This window comes from Pan paniscus, chromosome 12 (genome assembly GCF_029289425.2).
Source record: "Pan paniscus chromosome 12, NHGRI_mPanPan1-v2.0_pri, whole genome shotgun sequence".
In the NCBI taxonomy this organism is placed as follows: Eukaryota; Metazoa; Chordata; class Mammalia; order Primates; family Hominidae; genus Pan; species Pan paniscus.
This window is the reverse complement of record NC_073261.2, coordinates 87106203-87131276: the sequence shown is the minus strand read 5'-3', so window position 1 is coordinate 87131276 and position 25074 is coordinate 87106203. Positions and strand designations below refer to the sequence as shown.

Genomic DNA, 25074 nt, shown 5'->3' with positions numbered 1-25074 from the left:
AAAGAAACGATGTCCAACAGGTTTAGCTGGCTTTTATTAAAGCTTTTTAGTTGATATAGAACATGTATTATGACTAGTTTTAAATCAATACTTCTTATAAAAATATTAGCCAGATAGCTATAAAATTAATACATGTTCACTCTAAAGTTCCAATCAATCGAAAAGTTTGGAAATTAAAGGTCTCTTCTTTATCCAAAATGTTACTCAACAGTAAGCAATACCAATAGTTTGGTCTATAACCTACCAGACTATTTTAAACGGACATTTTATAAACTATATGTATCTCAGAAACTTTACATAAGTGGAATCATACAATTCTGAAACCTACTCTTTTCACTTATGATGAACACCTTTACATCAATATATAGGTCTTAATCTTATAAGTAATATTTCCTGTGTATGCATCTGCTAAGTCCCTCCAGAACTCACGTTGAAACTTAATCTCAAAGAGGCAGGACACTGAGGAGGAGATTAGGTCATGAGTGCTCCTCCCTTGTGAATGAGATTAAAACTCTTAATAAAAGAGACTTCAAGCAGTGTCTACTCTTTTTTGCCCTTCCATCTCTTCTGCCATGTGAGGACACAGTGTGTGTGCACTCTATGAGAAATGGGTCTTTGCCAGACACCAAACCTGTTGGCACCTTGATCTTGCAATTCCCAGCCTCCAGAAGTGTGAGAAATAAATTTCTGTTGTTTATAAATTACTCAGTCTCAGGCATTTTGTTATAGCAGCACAAACAGAGCATCTGTACACAAAAATAGTTTTCTTTTTCACTATTAAATCACTTTAGAATAAAAAGTGGGAGAGACTATTCTAGAAATTGAATTAAATTCCAAAGATAAAAACCTTGGCTAGATAGTAAACTCACATTTACACAAACTTAACAGATTTGTAAACATGTTTAGTTTGGAGTACTTGTGGTATTTTACAATTATGAAAGAGAGAAATGTATTCCAATTAGATTATTTTAAGGACAGGGTTGGGTTTAAATGTCTATGGATAAACCATGTAACTTATTTCTGTGGCTTCCAAGCCCACACACATTCAGTAAGATAAACCTCCTTGAGATTTCTGTTTCTATAATATGATAAATAAGATAATCTGAAAACCCTGAAAATAACACTTAGAAGTGAAAGACAATTTTTTTTTCAGAAATAACCTTTTCAATTACTAGCTAACTTTACAAACAGTAAGATACTTTCCCAGGAGACAAATGAAAAACAGAAGGTAAAACTGTGAAAGAATATTCTAGCTGTCTCTTAGGGGAAGGTTAATCCTGGTAAGCTAGGGCTTTAGCATTATCCTCTACATGGGTACAGAAGACAAGGCCCTAGGTATGCAGAAGAGCTAAAACAAACACCCACATAAAACCAGAAGTCTCAGAGGGCTACATCCTCATTAAAGGTGTAGACAAGCACGACGATAACTAGGGATTTTGGCTGTCATAGGGATGGAGGAAACATGCCTCCTCTTAGAATTTGTCACCATAGGCCTCCTTACTCAGGTTGAGCATTCAAATATATATTGGAAACAATGAGGTCACCAGGATCCCAGAAAAAAAACAACAACAACCCAAAAAACAAAAACAAAACTCTGGAAGGACACATCTTCAAATGCCACATAGAATTCCCACTGAAAAACCTCACTAAAAATGATCTCAAAATCCAAAATTATAAAATAAGTGAGAAAATAATTAACCATAAAGATATAACGGGTTGTGGAAAGTTGTTAAAGAACAATATTAAATAAACAAACACAAAAAGCTCAACGGAAAATAGAAAAAAATCCTATTATGTTGGAACAATAAAAGGTTCTACTGTTAGTTCTTCAAAGTAAAAGTAAATAAAAGTTAAAGGGGAAACCTTGCAAGCACTAGGATTATTAAAAGAACTTCCCCTTCATTAAATAAATTATTCCAGGATATAATACTCTCTCTATATAATGACAATGTGATAAAGAAGAGGCAGAAGAGAGAGACACATAGAAAGAAATGGAGGTACGTGTTCTACATGACCGTGCAAGTATACAACACCATAGACTAGCCAAAGATTATTACACATTGCCACGAAAAGGTTATTTGGTGAAAACATGGGTACAGCCAAAAGAGTGAACACAGAGAAAGATAGGATTTGGGGTTCTGCATAAGCATATGAATCCCCAATATTCATATATGAGAACATCCAGGGTACCTGAAAACTGCCATTTTTTTCCACTGAGCCAGTTGCTGACCAGTATAAATAAATCAGTATTGACGAATTCATATTACTTTGTTACTTTTACCAGTTAGGTTAAAATGGAATGGTAAGAATCATGACAACCTATTTCTGTAACGAAACTGGTCTTGCTTCTTAATGAAGAAAGCAGAATCAGACACCTAAGACCAATCATATGGATATATGATGAAATCACTAAACAATCTGAGAATGACTAAAAAAAGGTACGCCTTAAAAACTAAAGATGTAAAAGAAGGAATGAAAACTGTAAGAATAAGACACAAAGGAAAAAATAATGGAGGGAGATATAAAATAGAACCAAATAATTTCTAGACATGAAAATATATGGTAACCAAAAATAAAATCTAATGGATGTTCTAATACAGCTGTAAAATCAATAAACTGGAAGAGAGATATGAGTATCTCCAGGCTCTCCTGAAGGATAAAAAACTGGTAAATAGGAAATTGAGGTGAAGAGACATGAAGACCTACTGTACATCTAACTAAGATTCTAAAGGAGAGATCGCAGATTGGGGGAGAAAATATTTGAAGAGATAATAATTGATAATTGTCCAGATGTGATAAAAGAGCAAAATTCACAGAGGTAAGCCTGTTAAGTCCCAAGCAGAAAAAGTAAAAATAAACCCATTCTTAGGCACCAGAAATTAAGAGAAAAAGACAAAAAGCAATTAGAGATAAGAACAGATTACCTGCAAAGGATCAATAATTAGACTGACAGAAGGTTCTAATAACTATAGAAGCTAAAAGACAATGGCCCACCTTCTTCAAAATGCTGAAAGAAAATACCTGTCAACCTAGAAAATACCTATCTATACCCACTTAAATAATCAACTAATAGTGAGGGTCAAACACTGAGGAAGTTTACCACTAAAATATCACTGAAAAAACTTCAGGAGGCCGGGCGTGGTAGCTCATGCCTGTAATCCTAGCACTTTGGGAAGCTGAGGTGGGCGGATCACAAGGTCAGGAGTTCGAGACCAGCCTGGCCAATATGGTGAAACTCCATCTCTACTAAAAATATAAAAATTAGCCGGTGTGGTGGCAGGAACCTGTACTCCCAGCTACTCAGGAGGCTGAGGCAGGAGAATCACTTGAACCCGGGAGGTGGAGGTTGCAGTGAGCCGAGACTGCGCCACTGCACTCCAGCCTGCGCAACAGAGCAAGACTCCGTTTAAAAAAAAAAAAAAATTTAGGAAAAGGGAAATTAAACCAATTAGTAAGGAAATCAATAATAGAGAAATTCACCCAAATTCCAACCAAAAAAAAGTGGAATAGCCATTTGAATTTCTAACATAGAAATTACAAGCTTCTAGAAATACTGTTTTGTAATGTAAAATAATGCCAGATATCTCTTCATTTTCACTGAATCTTTGAAATCAAAATGCCACAAATAATAAAGAAAAGTTTCTCAAATATTTATCGAAGAACAACTATACTTAATTAAAAGTATCCTTAAAAAGTAACTTTTCATAAAGCAGAAACCTTCTCATACTCTTTCACCTGGTCTTCAAGGCTCTCCCTATTCGACCCCACACCCACACCAACAAGAGTGATCACACATGAGTCACACCTTCATGTTACTGTGCCAAGGCTTCATCTCTGAAAATGCACTTCTTTGTCTTTTTAGTATTATTATTATTATTATTATTTTGAGACAGAGTCTCGTTCTGTTGCCCAGGCTGTAGTCCAACGGTGCAATCTCGGCTCACTGCAACCTCCGCCTCCTAGGTTCAAGCAATTCTCCCGCCGCAGCCTTTGGAGTAGCTAGGATTACAAGCACCCACCATCATGCCCAGCTAATTTTGGTAGAGATGGGGTTTCACCATGTTGGCCAGGCTAGTCTTGAACTCCTGAACTCAGGTGATCTGCCCGCCTCAGCCTCCCAAAGTGCTGGGATTACAGGCATGAGCCACTGCACCCGGCCCTTCATCATCCTTTTTCTACCGAGTTTGCCTATCTTTTAAAGACCAATGTAAGTAGCTTATTTTCTTTATTAAGTTTTCTAAAATGATTCCAGAAAATCCATCATTTCCTTTTCCCTATTTCAACTGTAATCCCAGTAAAATACTATTATGTCAATCTTTATGTTAAGTAAAACCTATGCCAAGAAGATAAAGTGAAATGAAGTAAAATAGAAACAGTACAATTCTGACCCAAATAGTCTTACATCTCTGCTTTAGTGTAATTCACCCCTCAAATTACTTAAGTGGCCCCACACTAGAAAATAGGAGCCCAAATTCTATGAAAAAATGAGAAAAAAGGTCCTCAATATTTTCTCAGAAAATAGACATTAAATAGATATTATTTTATTTTACATTAATCAAAAGCCTACTCTGCAGTTTGTGACAATAATCCACTAATAGAAAGAGAAAAGGAAGAAAAAGAAAAGGCTACTTTACAAATCTCTTATATACTCCTTGAAATCCCAGTGAAAAATGTTTTAATCATTTCTGAATCCCTCGGAATCTGGCAGTATCTAAGAGAATAAACATTTAATTGATATTTCTTGAATACATGAGAGCAAAATTAATTATCTTTGTATTATCACTACTCATGTATACACTGGATATTTTACCAGCTTAGCATTAGCCAGCAAAGCCCTTGAATTTTTACAGGTCTGAGTTTAAATTTTTGAAATAACTACAATATGCCTCTGCAGAATTAGCAAATAATTCAAATGCATTTAATTTTCCAACTTAAAAAGCAAAGACTCCTCCTTTCTTCCACCTATATCTAAAATACCTTTATATATCCAAACAATATAACAATAAAACATAGCTTGCTTTCCTTAAGATAATGTTGATGTTTTAATATAGTAAATAGCTGTATTTTAAGAAATTCAATCTAACCCCTATAAAAATACAACTTTGGTCTTACCGTGATAAATATCCTGTAAAGAACCACCTCCACAAAACTCCATGCAAATCCAAAGCTTATCTCGCCTATAAAGAGAAAAGAAGCATGTATCATATTTTCATGATTAAAACTGTCTGTGTGAGGTAACAACTATTTTAAGGTTGTAAGCTGTAACACTGAAAAACAACAAATGCAATGTGTTATCTTTAAAATAACTAATTAATCTTTATGAGTAATGAATTACTTAATATAATGTGTTACTATAATCCAACCTGAGGTTTTAAACTTATAATACACCATTTGTTGGATATAAAGCGGTTATCAGGCACATCCAAATAATGAAAATACTTCCCTTTAGTTAAAAACTTCTCCTCCCCAAAAGTTTATACATCTACCCAGATTCTTCACAGACAAATGGCAATAAATCTCAAAGTATACTACTTTGATAGCACTCTCATCAACAAAACAGGCAAAATATAAATGTTAGCTTCATATCTAGATTCAACAGTGATTTTCCCAAAACAGTCTTAAAATTTATCACTCACTTCTCTTTAGATAGCACTTCTCTCTCATACTCAAATTATAAGCTGTTGTAATCATATAGTCATAGGAGAAATAATCAGCTGTGATTTATATAGGTCATTCCTTTGTTCAGTCATTCATTATTTAACCTCTTAAAAATGTACCAGGAAATGTACCATTCATGGTACAGAGATGGGACAGAAAATCCCTGAACTCAGCAAGCTCTAATGCAGAAGAAAGATTCTACCTTAATATATGTCTGTCTCTCTTACCACTGCCTTCTCAGTGTCTAGAAGAATATCCAGCAAATAATATTTGTTCCATAAATGAATGATTGCATGAGTGACTGAAAGAATAAACATATCGAATTAGATTGAGGTCAGGAAAATATGGCCAGCGGACCAAATCTAGCCTGCTGCCTGATTTTGTACACCTCTGCCACTATGAATCGTTTTCCTATTTTAAAATGGCTGGGAATGGTTGTTACTTGTAACTACAATTAATAAATAAAATGGTTGAGAAAATAACAAAAATATTTCTTGACATATGATGATTGTATGAAATTCAAATTTTAGTGCCAATAAATAGTTTCATTGGAACACAGTCATACTCATTTATTTCTATACTGTATGGCTGCTTTCACGCTAGAACAGAAGAGCTTAGTCGTGGTGACAGAGACCATGTAGCCCACAAAGCCTAAAATATTTACTATGTATCCCTTTATAGAAAAAGTCTGCTCACTTGGGTTAGATCATAATTTGATTAATGCATAATCCAGGCATGTATAAAGTACTGTGGGAACCCAGAGATGAAAATACCTAGGAAAATGAATGGAAAGTTTTAGGGAGAAGAAAACATTTAAATTGGGTCTTGAAATTAAAGTAGAAATTTACCAGGGAGAGACAGGAAAGGGACCTGTGCAAAAGAATGAAAACTTGAAAGAAATGCACATGTGGGAGACTGTGGGTGATTTAGTGGGAGTTGAAGAAAGACTGCCTGAAGAGACAGTAGCAGGAAATAAACCCAGAATAGGCTGGGTCACACTGTGAAACAATCCTTTGTTTACTAGCTTCTCAGTTTAGTTACCTTCCTGTAGATAATCTCTAGTCGGTCCTTGTGTCTCTTAAAATGTGGCACCCAAAAAATCAAGTACTAAGATTCTGAGTGTTACATGAACAATACATTAAAAAGTGGAGATGCTGAGCCAGGCCCAGTGGCTCACACCTGTAATCTCAGTAACACAGGAGGCTGAGGGAAGAGGATTTCTTGAGGCCAACAGTTTGAGACCAGCCTGGGCAACACAGTGAGACTCTCATCTCTTAAAAAACAAACAAAAAAAGTTAGCCAGGAGAAGTGGTGCATACCTGTAGTCTCACCTACTCAGGAGGCTGAGGCAGGGTGCGGGGGGTCGGGGGGAAGGTGCAGGGCGGGGCGGGGCGTATTATTTGAGCCCAGGAGTTCGAAGTTATAGTGAGCTATGATAGTGCTACCACACTCTGGCCTGGGTGACAGACCGAGATCTGAATCTTAAAAAAAACAAAAAAGCAGAGATGCTTTTATCAGCCATAGGTCACATATGGTTGGGTAGTAGCAGAATTAGCTGGACCTAAGAGGTGAGCTGACTTGACCGTAGTGGACAAGGTAGCATACAAAAAGAAAGCACAAGCTATCAGAGCGCAAAGGTCAACCAGCTTAAGAGTATGAAGTAGCAAGGTATCACGATTCTAGAAAATAATGCTAAAAAGAGTGGGCCAGATGCAGTGGCTCACGCCTGTAATTCCAGCACTTTGGGAGGCCGAGGCGGGCGGATCACGAGGTCAGGAGATCGAGACCATCCTGGCTAACACGGTGAAACCACGTCTCTACTAAAAATACAAAAAGAAATTAGCCAGGCGTGGTGATGGGCGCCTGCAGTCCCAGCTACTCGGGAGACTGAGGCAGGAGAATGGCATGAACCCGGGAGGCGGAGCTTGCAGTGAGCAGAGACCGTTCCACTGCACTCCAGCCTGAGCGACAGAGCTAGACTCTGTCTCAAAAAAAAAAAAAAAAGAGTGAAGCCCAAAATAAATCTGAAGCCATCCAGGATCTGCAATTCATAGGTGGTTCACATAACAATGAAATTGAAGCATACAGTGGATATAAAAATTTGTTTTAATTTCTAATATGGTAAATACCAATAGCTATAAATTATATAAATATGTGCCAGCTGCCCAGTGGCCTGGTATTAAGAACTTTCAGAATGGATGTCTGAGACTGGCAGATGTGTGGTCTTTCTAATCCCCCAGAGAATGTAACCACTATCTCCTTTATTTGATCACTGTATTTCTATTAAGTTAGCTGAAAGCTATCGTTAACTTCTCAGCAACTACATTAAACTGCCAGTTTACTGTTTGTAGTTAATCAAAACCTCTGGATCTTTATAAAACAAAAGGCAGACCAGTTCTCTCTCCAGCTTCATATTTGTCTACCTGGTTCAATGAAACTAAGCATAGGACTTTTTTCTTATTTGTTAAATCTTATACTTAAAAAAAAATAGTAGTTTTGATTCATTTCCCTTTGTTTTTGACAGGTGTCTTATTAGCTCTCCCAGCATATCACTTTAAAATACTTCGGCAAAGAAACCATCACACACATTGCATTAGGTTTAATCCACACCCTTGGGGCAGTGAGCTAACTTTTTAAAGTATCCTAATTGGAAATACACCTCTCCACTCCTGCTCCCAACCCCCACAATCCAGAAGCAGTTGGTTAGCATCTGAACGAACCTAAATCAGGAGTCCACCCTCCAGAAGCAGCAATTGTAAGAACTTGGCTTATAAACTATTTTAATCTGCACTAGTGGGTTTACTAATGAGCTTAAGTAATATTACAAATATTTTAAAACATGAAAGACACTCTATGGAGATTACTTAGAATTACCATTTGGCACTTCTCTGCCTCTGCCTGAGATATAAAGACTCTGGCAAGTCAACAATATTTGGAATGCTGCTTAAGCTCCAATTTGGATATATCTAGAATGCAGGATTCCATAACCTGATCTCTCTAGGTTAGTTGAATCCTTCCTCTAAAAGAGTGAGTGGTTCTCAAAGTGTGATCTGGAGGTCCCATGAGAGTCCCTGAGACATTTTCAGAGGGCCACCAAGGTCAAAACCATTTTAATAACACTAAGAAATTATCTGCTCTTTACATTCTCTTTCTCTCATGAGAGTACAATGGAGTTTTCCAGAGACTACATGAAGTGTGAAAATGACGTCATCCCTGACAGCTACTGGAATACGAGCTTATGTTGTATTCTTGAGTTTTAAAAATGTCTCAGCTTTAATTTCTAATATGGTAAATATCAATAGATATAATTCATATAAAACAAAAGCTCTCTTGCGGTACTCAGCAATTTTTAAGAGTATAAAATAAAGGGGTTCTATTACCAAAATGTTTTGAGAACCATAGCTCTAAAATATCTTCACATCTGCCACAAGTGAATCTTTCATGTTAAATGCCAGCCTAGAGTTCTTAAGATGCAAGCAACTAGGACTTCACACAGCTTACAAAAAACAGGTTGAATGACTGCTGGGGTCTGCTTAGAATTAACAGAATAACATGTAAACTGCTTAGTAAAGGACCTGGAATATAGCACAATAAATGTAAGTTGTTTTCTACTCCTTTTGTTATAATTTATATTGTAGTGTACAAGTCATCTTAAGTGTAGTGTAACTTAAATTAACTTGTAGTGTAGTGTAGTATAACTTAAATTAACTTGTAAATTAACTTAAAGATGTTTAAGTCATCTTAAATTGCTCCTGGAACTCGGTGAAAGTATAAATAAATAAATAAATTTTTTTCTTTTTTAAGGAAAAAAATTAGAGATGGGATTGATCAGGCATATATTCTTACTAAAGTCATGTTAATCACAACTTCTTTCTTATAAGTGGTCATTAATTATCTGATTAGTAATTTAACCTAGAGCTTTGCTAGTGATCGATGAGTGATATCAACTTTAATAGTCTGTATTTTCTAGAAACCAACTTCTCCCTTCATTTACAAACTGTTCATTGTTGATCTCTAATCTCTGATACCTCTTCTGTTTGTCAATACTCATTGATAATGGACTATCATCACATTTGCTGAACTTTCAATATGAGATATAATTTACATAAATCTAAAAGTTTCTAAAAATTTAAGGTGTCTAGCTGCTCTATAATTATCTACTCACCATCTTGTGTTTCAATTCCATCTTAATAGTGTTTTTCCTACCCCTTCCAGTATGAAAACAATTTTCCTTGCTAGAGAAAATGAATGCAGGAAATGAGTTCTCGCTTTTTACATATTTCAATATGACATTACCTTCTACTTGAAGTTGGTCTATTCTCTTTTCTCCCTTTGCTTAAATATACAATTTTCTATTCATCCTATGTAAAATGACTTTCCAGCTTATAGGCAGAAAAAAAAAATCACGACTATATAGTAATACTTTACTTTTTAAGATGCCTAAAATACTTTACTTTTATAATATTCTATTTAGTTAAAGTCTAGTATTATCCAAAAGCTTGAGTAGTCATAGTCTATTAGAGAAATGACTTTCATCTGTCCCATGAATATCTTTCTTATAATGACAAATCTACATTTCCTTTTGGTCATTCACTAAGCCATATGCCTAATAGGAAAGGACTTGAGTCAATCAGCCCATTTTATGCAGGTCAATTATAAAATCTTTGTCCCTAGGTATCTGAATTGAAATAAAATTAACCACTGAAGTAAATATTCAATGTATCAGTATTAACGTCCTGATTCAACAAATCCTCAGAATTCTTTTTTCTCATTTCGTAAAATTATTTATCTTATAAGAAACAGAAAATTAAGTAGAGGGGGAAAAGTTAACTATTTTGATGTCTACCAGAGCATACAGGGACCAAAATTCTAATAGCTATTTTATGGTTCTGAAATTCTTATAATTCCTAAAACACACTTTTTAATCTTCCCACATTTTGTAACACATCACAGACTTAAAACTGACCAAACTAAGTATAATTATTTATATATTTTTCTCAAATATAGCATAATTTAAACAGCAAAATAAAATGTGACCAAGACTACTGAGGATCAGCAACTCTCTAATATCTGCCTGAAGTTGGCACACCGAGTCTTCCTCCCTGGGAGAGGATGGGTAGCTAGCCTGTACACTGCAGTCCCCTGATTCCTGTACTGTACTGTGAGTTGTTGTCTTGCTGACCAAAGCAATGGCTATTCCACTATATTCAGCAAAATAATTCAACCTTAATCATCAATGAGAAAAACAAAGTTTAGTAACTGCTAGATGTTTTAATATAAATAACTTATTTAACGTGAAGAAAATTTTTAAACTTTTTTGGTTGATTTAAAAATTACTAATAAGCAAAAATCATTGCATTCCAAATTTATTTATAGGTAACCTATACCATCTGCTTTCCCTTTAATAAGGAGGGGTAAGGATGCTGTACCCAGGGGGATACAAGCTGATCTATTTCTCTATAATTATACCTAATAATCCCCCAGTGTTCAGCATAATATTTCCAAAGGGTGGGCCACTGAACATCAATCCTACATGAAGTATGCTTCTAGAAAGAAACCACTGTAGAGTTAAATCAGTTTTTAAAAATATCACATAGTCTTTTCTTGAAAATTAGCAAGGCCACTGGTATATTAAAGGCTCTGAGAAATCCTGTAGTGAGAAGGCGGTTGGAGAGAGAGAGGAGGGAGAAGGGAAGAGAAGGGAGAGGTAACAAAATGGAAGGATGAAGGGTACCAGAAAGAAGATAAAGTGGGAAGAGGTGGAGGAAGCGAAAAAAGAGGAGAAGGGGGATGGGAAAAGTTGAGAGGGGGAGGAGATGGAGGAGAAAGAAAAAGAAGAAATAAAACTTCTAATTCTGTTTAATTTACTATTTACCCAGATTATTTTTTCAATACACCCATTTTTTTACAAAATACATATTTGTATCCCTCAGAACTAATGATCTATAGAAAATATCCTAGCAATACTGGTAAAGGAAGGTATCTGTAACTTCACCAAAGTTTTTTTGCTTAGAGTAGTGGTTCTTAACTGGGAGTGACTGAGTCCCCCAAGGAACATTTGGCAAAGCCTGGATACATTTTTGGTTGTCACAACTGGGGGAAAGGGTGCTACTGGTAACTAACAGAGGACAGGGGTACTAATATTAACAACCATCCTACAATGCGCAGGACTACTTCCCACAACAAAAAAGTATCTGGCCTTAAGTGTTGATAGTGCCAAAGGTGAGAAACCCTGGCTTAAACAAGTAACAAATTAACATCAACTTTCAGATATATTCCTAATTCCTCTCAAAAACAGAAAAGAGAAAGACATTAACAGAAAACTGATAAAATCCAAATAAGTATACTGAGTTTAGCTAATAGTATCGCACCAATGTTAATATCGTAGTTGTGAAAAGTGTGCCATGGTTGCGTAAGATGTAAACATCAGAGAAAGCTGAGTGAAGGAAATACAGAGAACTCTGTACTATTTGCAACTTTTCGTAAATGTAAAATATTCCTAAACTAGAAAGTTCCCTTTTTAAAAGCAAGAGTAGCTGGGTATAAAGTGACTTAACTGTAATCTTTATTCTCATATTCTAAGTATTCAAAAAGATATTCATAAATATATTTCGAGTTAAGATCCAGTTGTTTCCCTTCTTAGCACTGTCTCTGGCTCTAGAAAAAATTTTTTCCCAGTTTTATATAACTCAAGAGACCAACATCTCTTTCCTGGATTACTGTAATAAATACACCGTAATTAGTTTAACTAAATTGCCTGTTTTAATCCCCTCCACCCTAGGTCCATCCTCCACAGAATATACTAACTCTGTTAAAATCTTTCAGCAAGTATGCTCAGTCCCTTAGGTCCTAATTAAGGGATAAAAGATTCATTTTTGCCCATATCTCCACAACCTTATCTACTCCAACTACACGTGGCCCTCTGGAGGCCACAGGTCCAGCACCTGTGGGGTTCAACCAATCGCAGGTTCACCTAACCGGAGACTGAAAATTTTCAGAGGGGAAAAAATAAAAATAATACAACAATAAAAATAACACAAATTAATAAAGTATTACACTATTTACATAGCATTTACACTGTGTTAGGTATCATATGTCACCTAGAGATAATTTTAAACTGGAGGATGTGCATAGCTATGCCACTTTATATAAGGGACTTGAGCATTCATGGGTTTTGGTATCCACTGGGGTTCCGGAACCATTCCCTGCACATACTGAGAAGTAACTATGTACCCCCTTTTCCGTCTCAGGCTCTAATGTGAGACCAGTAGCTGTCTCCTGAATATGTCACGGTTTTTCATGCATGTGTTCCCTTTGCCAAAAATTCCAATTTTCTATACACATAAATATCTACCAATCTTTTAACACCCAATATTTGGGAATTACATCATTCACAGAGCTTTCTCTGATTCCCCTACATTGACAAAAATCAGAGAGTCTATCATCCTTAGCACTTCTGTGCCTTACTTCTAAATTATTACTGCATCTAGCATATTATGTTACGATTATTTGCTCATGCCTACTTCTCCTGTTAGATTATAAGCTCCTTAAAGGGAAGGATTAGGTTTTAGATATCTTCGTATCTGTGGAAATCAACACTGCACTCTACATGCTAAGAAATAATGTATAAACACTTTGTAAATGGTGGTGATTTACTTATTTAAGTTGTTATGAGGTAAAGTATGCTCATCTAAACTAGTACTCTGTACTTCAAAGGTTTATTTATTTTACTTTAGTTTTGAGACAGTCTCGCTCTGTCACTCAGGCTGGAGTGCAGTGGAGTGATCTTGGCTTACTGCAACCTCTGCCTCTTGGGTTCAAGTGATTCTCCTGCTTCAGCCTCCCTAGTAGCTGGGACTACAGGCATGCGCCACCATGCCCAGCTAATTTTTTGTATTTTTAATAGAGATGGGAGTTTTGCCATGTTGGCCAGGCTAATCTCAAACTCCTGACCTCAGATGATCCACCTGCCTCAGCCTCCCGAATTGCTGGGATTACAGGCATGAACCACCGCACCCAGCCCAAAAGTTTAAAATATCTATTCTAAATAGTTTTTACTGTATGGATCAAATCTTCTACTGGCTTATTGTTTAAGGAGCATTTGTTGGCCAGGCATGGTGGCTCACAAGGTCAGGAGTTCAAGACCAGCCTGGCCAATATGGTGAGACCCCGTCTCTACTAAAAATACAAAAATTAGCTGGGTGTGGTAGCGTGCGCCCGTAATCCCAGCTACTCGGGAGGCTGAGGCAGAAGAATCTCTAGAACTCGGGAGGTGGAGGTTGCAGTGAGCCAAGGTCCTGCCACTGCACTGCAGCCTGGGCGACAGAGCCAGACTCTGTCTCAAAAAAAAAACAAAAAAAAAACGAGCATTTATTGTTTTTCCCCCTAAGCTTTATTGAGTTCAAGCTTGAGAGGAATGTCTCCATTTTCTTAACTTATTCTTAAGTGACATGCTGGGCTAAGGAATGCTTAGAAGGAACCTGAAATTAATTTAAACTCATCTTTAGTTTAAAAGAAGTAATAGTTAAGCTCCAAAAGAATTGTAAAGAATAAGTCTATGATGATTTAATTCTGTTGTTTTATAAATACACAAACATATATATTCAGATACAAATACATACCAAACCGGGACTATTTAAAATTTTTAAATGTTAATGCTTTGTCTATCTAGTTTTTATTGTAGGTATATTAATGATATTGAACAGTGGAGTAGGAAAGGCCTTGTTAAGAAGAATGCCAGGTATTCTGCTTTATAGAAGCTCAGTTTCAGTATTTCTTCATAAGCGAGCACAGCTACCCTGATATAAAATGGACTTCTGAAACTTAATTATATGCTAGTCATCTACTAAGAAAATTCATAGGGTAAATCTGATTCTCTGAGGGGGAAATTTATCAATGGTCAAACTACATTTGCTCAGTTTCCTTAACTTTTTGTCTGAATTTGTTATACAGGTTGTAATAGCAACAACATAGAAGGAAGAATGTTGCAATGAACAGTATATATTTTACGGGGTTTCTATCAATTTCAAACAAGATCCTCCTTTGTAAAGTCATTCAGTAATGAGAAAGAATTCAAGAAATCATGTTCCCTCTGAGACTAAATCTGGCCTTTCTGGGCTAAGCAATACAGTATGCCAAAAAAGACATCAGACTAGCTACCTGTAAAGCCAGGATTAAATCCCAGTGCCACTAATGAGAAGTTGGATAGACTAAGTAAGTCATTTATCCCCCACTTCATTTTCTCATCTATAACCGAGAATGGGCTGTATGACAACAGAATGGGCTGTATGACAACAGAATGGGCTGTATGACAACAACTCTTAGTCCCTTACAGCTCTAACATCCTACAAGTCTAATCATTAGGATTCCCTACTCCAACCTTGGCTGAGCCTGAACTTCAATTAGGGAATAAGGGAAGAATCTCTACAGAAGAAAAGAGCAAGAGAGAGATAAAATTAATTGCTATCCTACATTATAATACTATTTACCTTCAAATCACTTTGATCAGCTATACCCATTTACAGAATAAAATAATATATTTAAATCAGTGTTTCTTAATATTAGATTGTACAACACTAAAAAGAACATGGTTTTACTGAAAAAAATGATCCTACTTTTGTCTGTTTTACTTTGGTTTCTGGGTAATTTTGCTTTTTGTATTTGGAATGAAGCAAAATCATAAAATAAAAAACTTAGATGTTAAATTCTCTCAAGAATCTTATTTGTAAAATGGAAATAATTTCTACCACAGCTATACTGCTACCCAGGTTGCTGAAAGATCAAATGAGGCACTAAAATAATGATACTTTTAAAAAGTTAAGAAGTAGTAGTAGTAGCAGCAGCAGCAGCAGCAGCAGCAATAGTAGTAGTAGCAGCGGCAAATACCTATTGAGCATTTATTACATTCTAAGCACTATTCTCAGTATTTCACATGTAGTTACCCAGGAAGTACTCACCCCTATCCTGTCATGTAGATATTATTATCATCTCTGTTTTATAGATGAGGAAACAGAGGCACAAACTGGTTAAATAATTGATTAATAAGTGATAGAACCAGGTCTCAGACCAGACAATCTGTCTCCAGAACTTAACCTCTTAACTACCAAAGATACGATTTGTCTCTGGCAAAAAGATCATGCTCATTTTACCATACCAACGGTGCCACATAAATGAGTGGGGTTATCCTGGAATAACAGGTTAGATTTTGGATGGTTCCATAGTTCTGGAAGATTCAGATCATGTTTGAGAGATACTCTTAGATGAATGTCCCTGGTGAAAAAAAATGCTCATTTAAAGACCAGCTTGCCCTTGGGGGAAAAAAACCTTTGTAATACTTCTCCTAGTTGAGCCTAGTAGGTAGGTCATTTTGTTAGGATCAAAAGCAGTAAAACAAATTGTTTTGAAGTGGCAATCAATTATTTGTATCATGTATTAGCAGCAATCAATTATTTGTATCATGAACTTCAATGGTTTTAAGAGAATATTTCTTTGAACTTACACAGTAACTGCCTGTGCTGAGTAGGCTTCCTAACATACAAACTGATGGAGAAACTGTCTGTGTTAGGTTGCTGTTTCACTCACTCACCATATAAGTAGTTTTAAACTGGCTGCTAAAGAACCCATTTAAAATGTGTAACAGCCACTGACCTGGGGGTAGTACCTATCCCTATGTGAAAAGGGTTAGTTAATTCCCTGAAGTCTCTATAAAACCCACACCTTGGCCGGGCGCGGTGGCTCACTCCTGTAATCCCAGCACCTTGGGAGGCCGAGGAGGGTGGATCACCTGAGGTCAGTAGTTCGAGACCTGCCTGACCAACATGGTGAAACCCCATCTCTACTAAAAACAAAAAATTACCGAGACGGGTGGATCACGAGGTCAGGAGATTGAGCCCATCCTGGCTAACATGGTGAAACACCGTCTCTACTAAAAATACAAAAAAAGGCCGGGCACAGTGGCTCACGCGTGTAATCCCAGCATTTTGGGAGGCCGAGGTGGGTGGATCACGAGGTCAGGAGATCGAGATCATCCTGACTAACACTGTGAAACCCCGTCTCTACTAAAAATACAAAAAAATTAGCCGGGTGTGGTGGCAGGCGCCTGTAGTCCCAGCTACTCGGAAGGTGAGGCAGGAGAATGGCTTGAACCCGGGAGGTGGAGCTTGCAGTGAGCTGAGATCGCGCCACTGCACTCCAGCCTGGGTGACAGAGTGAGATTCCATCTCAAAAAAATAAATAAATAAATAAATAATTTAGCTGTGTGTGGTGGCGTGTGCCTATCGTCCTAGCTACTTGGGAAGCTGAGGCAGGAGAATCTCTTGAACCCGGAAAGTGGAGGTTGCAGTGAGCCGATATCACGCCACTGCACTCCAGTCCGGGAGGTTGCAGTGAGCTGAGATCATGCCACTGCACTCCAGCCTGGGCAACAGAGTGAGACTCTGTCTCAAACAAACAAACAAAAAAAACAAAAAAACTCCCACACCTCTACCTTAACCAAGGTGGGGCAATCAAAGCTGTACAAGAGTGGTTACAACCATGAACAGCAGGTCCAGTTGGTTTTTCAAAAGCTAGAAAGATGACAGGGCAGAATACCCTAGTCTTTTCTGTTGTGCCCAAAAGAGAAGAGAAAAAGTGTTTTGTACCTGGATCATATGAAAATGGGAACCTGCAATAAGTTACAGTATGTTGGATGTTGCTAAAGTATGCTGAAGAAAAACTGAAGAGTTTTCTTAATACATAGGAAAGGCCAGGCAGGGTGACTCACACCTGTAATTTCAGCATTTTGGGAGGCCGAGGCAGGTGGATCATTTGAGCTCAGGAATTTGAGACCAGCCTGGGCAACATAGTGAGATCCCCGTCTCTACAAAAAATACAAAAATTAGGCCAGGTGCGGAGGCTCACGCCTGTAATCCCGGCACTATGGGAGGCTGAGGCAGGCAGATCACGAGGTCAGGAGATCAAGACCATCGTGACCAACATGATGAAACCCCATCTACTAAAACACAAAAAATTAGCTGGGCGTGGTGCCACGTGGCTGCAGTCCCAGGTACTCAGGAGGCTGAGGCAGGGGAATCACTTGAACCCGGGAGGTGGAAGGTGCAGTGAGCCGAGATCACACCACTGCACTCCAGCCTAGTGACAGAGCAAGACTCCACCTCAAAAAAAAAAAAAAAAAAAAAAAAAAAAAGGCTGGGCATGGTGGTACGTACCTGTGGTCCCAGCTATTCATGAGGCTGAGGTGGGAGGATCACCTGAGCCTAGGGAGGTCAAGGCTGCAGTGAGCCATGATCACACCACAGCACTCCAGCCCGGGTGACAGAGTGAGACTCTGTCCCGCCCCCACAAAAGAAAGAAAGGAAAAAAATAGTAAAATATTCTCTAATCTTCCCTTGGAGGAAGCTTAAAAACAACTAGGTCACCAGTGATCAACTCACAGCTGCATGTAGAAGTGAATGGAAAACAAGATTTGACCCTAAGGTGATCGCCTATGCAATATAACCTAAGAACCTGGCTTGGGTCTGGCTACCAAAACAAAGTAAGAGAAAGGAAATTCACAGTCCTAAATTCACAGTCCTAAGTTCACTTTAGGACCTGGAAAAATAAGTTACTGAGATGATTATAGTTCCTAGTTCTTTGGATACAATGAAGGAAAGAGATAAGGTAATATAGTACTCTTAGACCAGAAGCACAAAATTAAAAAAAAAGTTTTTGATAAACACTTAGCTGGAAGAGATGCTCCTGACTCTACACTGACCTAAGTCCAGAAGAAAGGGGCAAGAGAATGGCATATTTACATCGCTAGTCCACCACTGGAAGACTAACCGTAAGGTTTTTACTTGCCAGCATTTTCACTAAAAGCACATCTAGAATTCCCAAGTCATACGACTGTAATATTGGTTACAGAATTAACATAGGTCCTAAGTAAAAATTCCATTGGTATGAAAATATCCTATCTTCAAAGCATGAGGAAAAACTACAAAACATGGTATTAAAACTAACTTTATTTTGTTTAATGCATTAGGTGATGAAATCATTATTGCTTTTCAAAAGGGAAACAAACAATATACCTGAGATAGCTTCCAAAATAAGCAACAATATTTGGGTGTTTACAGTCTTTCATCATAATAATTTCTTGCTGCACAACTGCAAAGTCTTCTCCTGGAATAAAAAACAAGCATGTTGAATATTTAGAGGTAAGTTTCAAAATGCTCATTTATTTCAAAACACAATAAAATAATTATACCTATTAATAAGTATAACATAATTAATGAGTTATAAATAAAACATAGCCAATAAGTTAATGGTATTACTTTTAATGACAATTTCAGTCCTGACTTGAGAGAAAATATAGCATAGTGCTTAAAAGCATGAACTCTGGTCCCAGACTTTCTGGATTAAAATCCTAACTCTGTTCCACACTAAGCTGTGTGAGTTTGGGTAAATTATTTGACTTCTCTGTGCCAATTCCATCCTCAGTAAAATAATAATAGCCTATCTCATAGGAATGTTGTAAGGGTTAAATGAACCAATACATGTAAAATGCTTAGAACAGTGCCTGGCATGGAGTATGCTTTATACAAGTATTTGCTATTATTATTATGCCTTGGACATAATCATCCGTATAATCCATCAATAGGAAATGTAAATTACTTTTTCCTTTATTTCCAAGTAACATTTAATATAATTTTAGCACAAAGAAGTAATTCTTTTTTAAGTTAGGGCAGGAACCCTTATACACCAAGTGTGTCAAATTTATCTCCACAGGCTGTTTGTAGAGCTGAGAGGCCTACACTCAAGCAGTACTGGATTACCAGATGGCCCACATTCACAGGCTTATCCTGTATTTGAGTGCCTTGTTCCAACTGTGTTATAATGCAGAATGGGATTGTATTTTAGCCTGGTCAGACTATTAGCAAATAATCTCTCTCCTACTGCCTCCTTGTCCAAATTCTCTAAAATAAGATCTGGCAATCCTATAGCAGTGTCACATGCTGTGGCTCCTGAATGAACACTTGTCATGGAGAGAAACAGAACTGCAGTGAATGCAAATGTGGTGAACCAGAGACTATGCAGAAAGAGAACAAATGGAAGTGCTTACTCTGAAATAAAAGTAGCTTTGTATGACTAATTCAGCTTTTAAAGTATTATATACTATGAATAGCCTGATTAAATGTAAATTAGCAGCAAAGTAAAAAACAGAAGGCTTCCCCAATTACTGCTCAAATCATAAGTATAAGGTCATTGTGGTAAAGCCCTGACATTTCTGGCCTTGGCATTTTGCTACTGCAAATGTAATTGAGACTTGAAACAGACCAACCATGAACCATGTGAACCCAATATCAAAATCCACCTTACTGTCCCAGTTACAAGGAAAGAAATAATGGAGAAGAGACAGTTGTTATGTTGGGTTCTTAATTTCTGCGTTGATATGAGCACAAAATCACAAATCTCCAAAGACATAATTTTTAGGCTTTCAAAAATTTGGAAGATTATTGAACTATGATCTTATCAATTTACTTCCCACCATTAAGGATTCCTGATTTTCTGTATATTAGAAGAAATCAAAATTAGGAATAATAAAGCCAAAATAAGACTAACACCAATTTTTATAGGTATACTAGGTACTTTGGAAGTTCTGGACTTTTAGTTTCTCACTCAACCCAAAATTATACTTTTCACTAGTCAATCTAGTGAAAGAGTTGCATACAATAAAAGTTGATCTAGTCAGAGTGAACCCAAGACTTTAGTTTGATGGTTGGAAGACAAAAGCTCTCTTTCTGGGGGTAGCCCTGAGAGTTATTAGTAGTCATGATACAACCTCAAAGGGAGTCAGCCTTAGGATAAAGTTAACATGTGGAAAGCATTGAGGAGAAACAGGTAAAAGGAAGCATACTGAGCTATTACAGCAAGCCTCACCTGTCTCTGTAATTTTCAGATATACCTGTACATGACCAATAAACTCTGTGTATTGTTTAAGCCACTTCAGCTGGGGTTTCTGTTACAGATAACTACAAGCATCATAACTTCTACAGTGATCTTTGTATTGAGCACTTTTATTATATTACACTGATGTCTGCATGTCTTTGCCTTCACTAGAATACAAAGTCCTCTAGGATAGGATTATGTCTTCATCATCTTTGTACCCCTAGTACCAAAGATGTGATCAATAAAGAACTGTTGACTGAATCAATCTACAACACCACATAATTCCTTTCTATGATGACTGTAAATCCAGAATATCAGCTTTTGGTTTAATTTCATCCAATTGTTAGCATGTTTTATATAATTAATTGCCTACATATTATTCCTTTTATTTCTAATAGAATGTATTAGTGGCTTTAGGTTTTCAACTGCAGCTTTCCCATGAAATACTACTGATCCAAAGTGTATCATTTTGTACTATTAAGTCAACTCTATGTGATTGTGAGAATGGTCAAATTAAATTCAACATTTTTGTGGGAAAAAAATTCAAAGAAAAATTCCACATACTCGATTTTTAAAGGTAAATAAAAAATGTAGATTTGGGTAAGAAAAAAGTAGAGTTTAATACATTAATAATCCAAAGGATTTAAAGAACTTTGTTCAAGGCTCATGAGAAATACATTATAAAGATAGGCCTCCTATCACGAGTAGAGCAGCAGAGGGTAACTGCCCCCATGATTCAATTACCTCCCACTGGGTCCTCCCACAACACATGGGGATTATGGGAACTACAATTCAAGATGAGACATGCGTGGTGACACAACCAAACTACATCATTCCACTCCTGGCCCCTCCCAAATCTCATGTCCTCACATTTCAAGTCACAATCATGTCTTTCCAACAGTCCCCCAAAGTCTTAGTTCACTCCAGCATCAACCCAAAAGTCCAAGTCCAAAGTCTCATCTGAGACAAGGCAAGTCTCTTCTACCTATGGGCCTGTAAAATCAAAAGCAAGTGAGTTACTTTCTAGATACAATGGTGGTACAGGCATTGGGTAAATACAGCTGTTCCAATGGGAGAAACTGGCCAAAACAAAGGGACTACAGGCCCCTTGCAAGTCTGAAATCCAACAGGATAGTCATTAAATCTTAAAGTTTAATGACTACCAACAGGGTAGTCATTAAATCTTAAAGTTCCAAAATGACCTCTTTTGACTCCATGTCTCACATCCAGGTCATGCTGATAACAAGAGGTGGACTCCCATGGCCTTGGGCAGCTCCACCCCTGTAGCTTTACAGGGTACAGCTCCCCTCCTGGCTGCTTTCACAGGCTGGTATTAAGTGTCTCCAGCTTTTCCAGGCACACAGTGCAAGCTGTCAGTGGATCTACCATTCTGAGATCCAGAGGACCACCTTCTCACAGTTCCACTAGGCAGTGCTGCAGTGGGAACTCTGTGTGGGGGCTCCAACCCCATGTTTCCCTTCTGCACTGCCCTAGCAGAACCATGAGGGCTCCACCCTTGCAGCAAACTTCTGTCTGGACATCCAGGTATTTCCATATATCCTTTGAAATCTAGCCAGAGGTTCTCAAACCTCAATTCTTGGTTTCTGTGCACCTGTGGGCTCAATACCACGTGGAAGCTGCCAGTCTTGGGGCTTGCACCCTCTGAGGCAATGGCCTGAACTACACGTTGGCCCCTTTTAGCCACGGCTGGAGCGACTAGGATGCAGAGCACCAAGTCCCTAGGCTGCACACAGCAGGGGGAGCCCTGGGCCTGGCCCACAGTACCATTTTTTCCTCCTAAGCCTCCAGGGCTGTGATGGGAGAGGTTGCTGCAAAAGTCTCTGAAATGCCCTGGAGACATGTTCCCCTTGTCTTAGTGATTAACATTTGGCTCCTTGCTACTTATGTAAATTTCTGCAGCAGGTTTGAATTTCTCCTGAGGAAAATGGGGTTTTCTTTTCTATCGCATTGCTGGGCTGCAAATTTTCCAAACTTTTATGCTCTGCTTCCTCTTGAACGCTTTGCTCCTTAGATATTTCTTCCACCAGATACCCTAATCATCTCTCTCAAGTTCCAAGCTCCATAGATCTCTAAGGCAGGGGCAAAATGCCGCCACTCTCTTTGCTAAAGCCTAACGAGAGTCACTTCTGCTCTAGTTCCCAACAGGTTCCTCATCTCCATCTGACAGCACCTCAGTCTGGACTTTATTGTCCATATCACTATCAGCATTTTGATCAAAGCCATTCAACATGTTTCTAGAAAGTTCCAAATGTTCCCACATCTTTCTGTCTTCTGAGCCCTACAAGTCTCTCGGAACTTCCAAACTTTTCCACATTTTCTTTTCTTCTTCTGAGCCCTCCAAACTGTTCCAACCTCTGCCTGTTACCCAATTCCAAAGTTGCTTCCAGATTTTCAGGTATCTTTACAGCAGCACCCCACTCCTGGTACCAATTTACTGTACTAGTCCATTCTCGTGCTGCTAATAAAGACCTACCAAAGACTGGGTAATTTATAAAGGAAAAGAGTTTAACTGACTCACAGTGTGGCATGGCTGGGGAGGGCTCAGTAAACTTACAATCATGGCAGAGGGGGAAGCAAACACATCCTTCTTCACATGGTGGCAGGTGGAAGAAGTATGGGCAAAAGGGGGAAAAGCCACTTATAAAACCATCAGATCTCATGAGAACTAACTCACTATCACGAGAACAGCAGCAGGGGGTAACTGCCCCCCATGATGCAATTACCTCCCACAAAGTCCCTCCCATAACATGTGGGGATTATGGGAATGACTCAAAATGAGATTTGGGTGGGAACACAGCTAAACTATATCAACAATCAAAACAATAACAGCTTAAAGATGAACCCTGAAAAGGTCCCTTATTTCTGTCACATTAAGTCCATACTTTGCTGCTGGCCTTGTCTACATATCTAGCACAGTGTCACTATTAAGGATATGCACTTTGAAATCAGAATATCTAATTATGAAACTTGGTTTCACAACTTACTAGTTGTATCATCTCAGGCAAATCTGTCTGTCTCTGCCTCCCGTTTCTCTTCTGTTTCTTTCTTTCTCTCTCTTTCCCTCTCTCTCCCACACCCTTTTGTCTCTACATTATAGCAATTATATCATGTTTTATGTAATAATATGATATTATAATAATATACATTATAGCAACTACCCATAGTCACAATTCTATGCCCCCTTACTCTATTTTTCCCCATGTACCACACTTAACATATTATATGTTTACTTATATGTGTGTTTCCCTAGCACATTAGACTCTTTCAATAGAAATGAATTAATGAATTATTCTAAAGGTAATAACCAATTGAAACCCAAAAGAAAAAAAAATAAGGTGGTATAAACAGTAGAAATACAAAATTTTCATTATTTACTATATATGACTGTGCTCCTGGACAACAAACACTTGAAAAAAAGGCAGAAACAATTTTGTAAAATCCTTCAATAACATATTAGAATATGTCAAATTAAATTGTGTACCTAAGAATAAGCTTTAAAACCCATAGGCTCCATACAAAGTTTAAACTTGCTTTTAAAATCTTTAAAATGATTATTTAAACATTATTTAAACTACATTTTATTTAAATATTAAATATTTAATTTAATATTATTAAATTATCATTTAAAACAGAATCTGCTCTGTTGTTAGTTTTCATGTTAAACAGCTGTTTGATACTGCAAATAATTATTTCATTATAATGACATCTGTCAAGATGCTTCTGGAAAACCATGTTAGCTTATTAGAGTCATGAAGATGTTACACATGTAGAAGACAGAAATAAAGATGACTAAAGGAAAATAAGAAAACAAAGTATTCTGTGAGATAAAAGACCTGAGAAAAACAAAAGACACTTCCCTTCTGAATAGAAGAACTTACTATGGTAAAGACAGCAAGTACCTTATGAATTAATAACTGTATTAATGTAATTCCAATAAAAATGCCAGTTGAATCCTGAAAAAATTATACTTAAATTCACCTGAAAAAATAAACATGAAGGAACAGTTTTCTAATAGATATTATTTTGAAATAAGTAGCTCTTATTTAGAATTGATACATCTGGAATAATTCTCATCCTTCTGATTCTTTATCCTGGATCATGTTAAATGTCCTTTGGCCAGAAACAAGAAAAAGAAATAAAAGACATCCAAAGTGAAAAGGAAAAAGTAACATTATATTTGCTGGAAGATGACATGACATTGCATATAGAAAGCTCTAAAGATTCCACAAAAAAACTGTTAGCACTAATAAACAAATTCAGCAAAGTTGCAGGATACAAAGTCAAATGCATTTATATACACTAACAACAATCTGAAAAGGAAATTAAGAAAATAATCCCAATTGCAACAGCATCAAAAAGAATACCTAGTAATAGACTTAACCAAGGAGGAGGAAGACCTGTACTCTGAAAATTACAAAACGTTTAATTAGAAAAATAAATGTAAAGACATGCCATGTTTATGGACTGAAAGAG

General features: G+C 37.2%; 1 protein-coding gene across 6 annotated transcripts in view; it reads right to left on the bottom strand.

The window, feature by feature from the left end:
• Positions 1-25074, bottom strand: part of MAP4K3 (mitogen-activated protein kinase kinase kinase kinase 3) — a 188011-nt gene that overhangs the window by 88776 nt on the left and 74161 nt on the right. For all 6 annotated transcript variants that reach the window (XR_004669789.3, XM_034952985.3, XM_034952986.3 and 3 more), the window contains 2 exons: positions 18723-18813; positions 5113-5177 (listed from right to left, as the gene is read on the bottom strand). Coding sequence is in view for 5 of the 6 variants with exons in the window: in XM_034952985.3 (XP_034808876.2) it covers positions 5113-5177; positions 18723-18813 (156 nt within the window). In the remaining variant the exon portion in view is untranslated. The remainder of the gene's footprint in view (positions 1-5112; positions 5178-18722; positions 18814-25074) is intronic.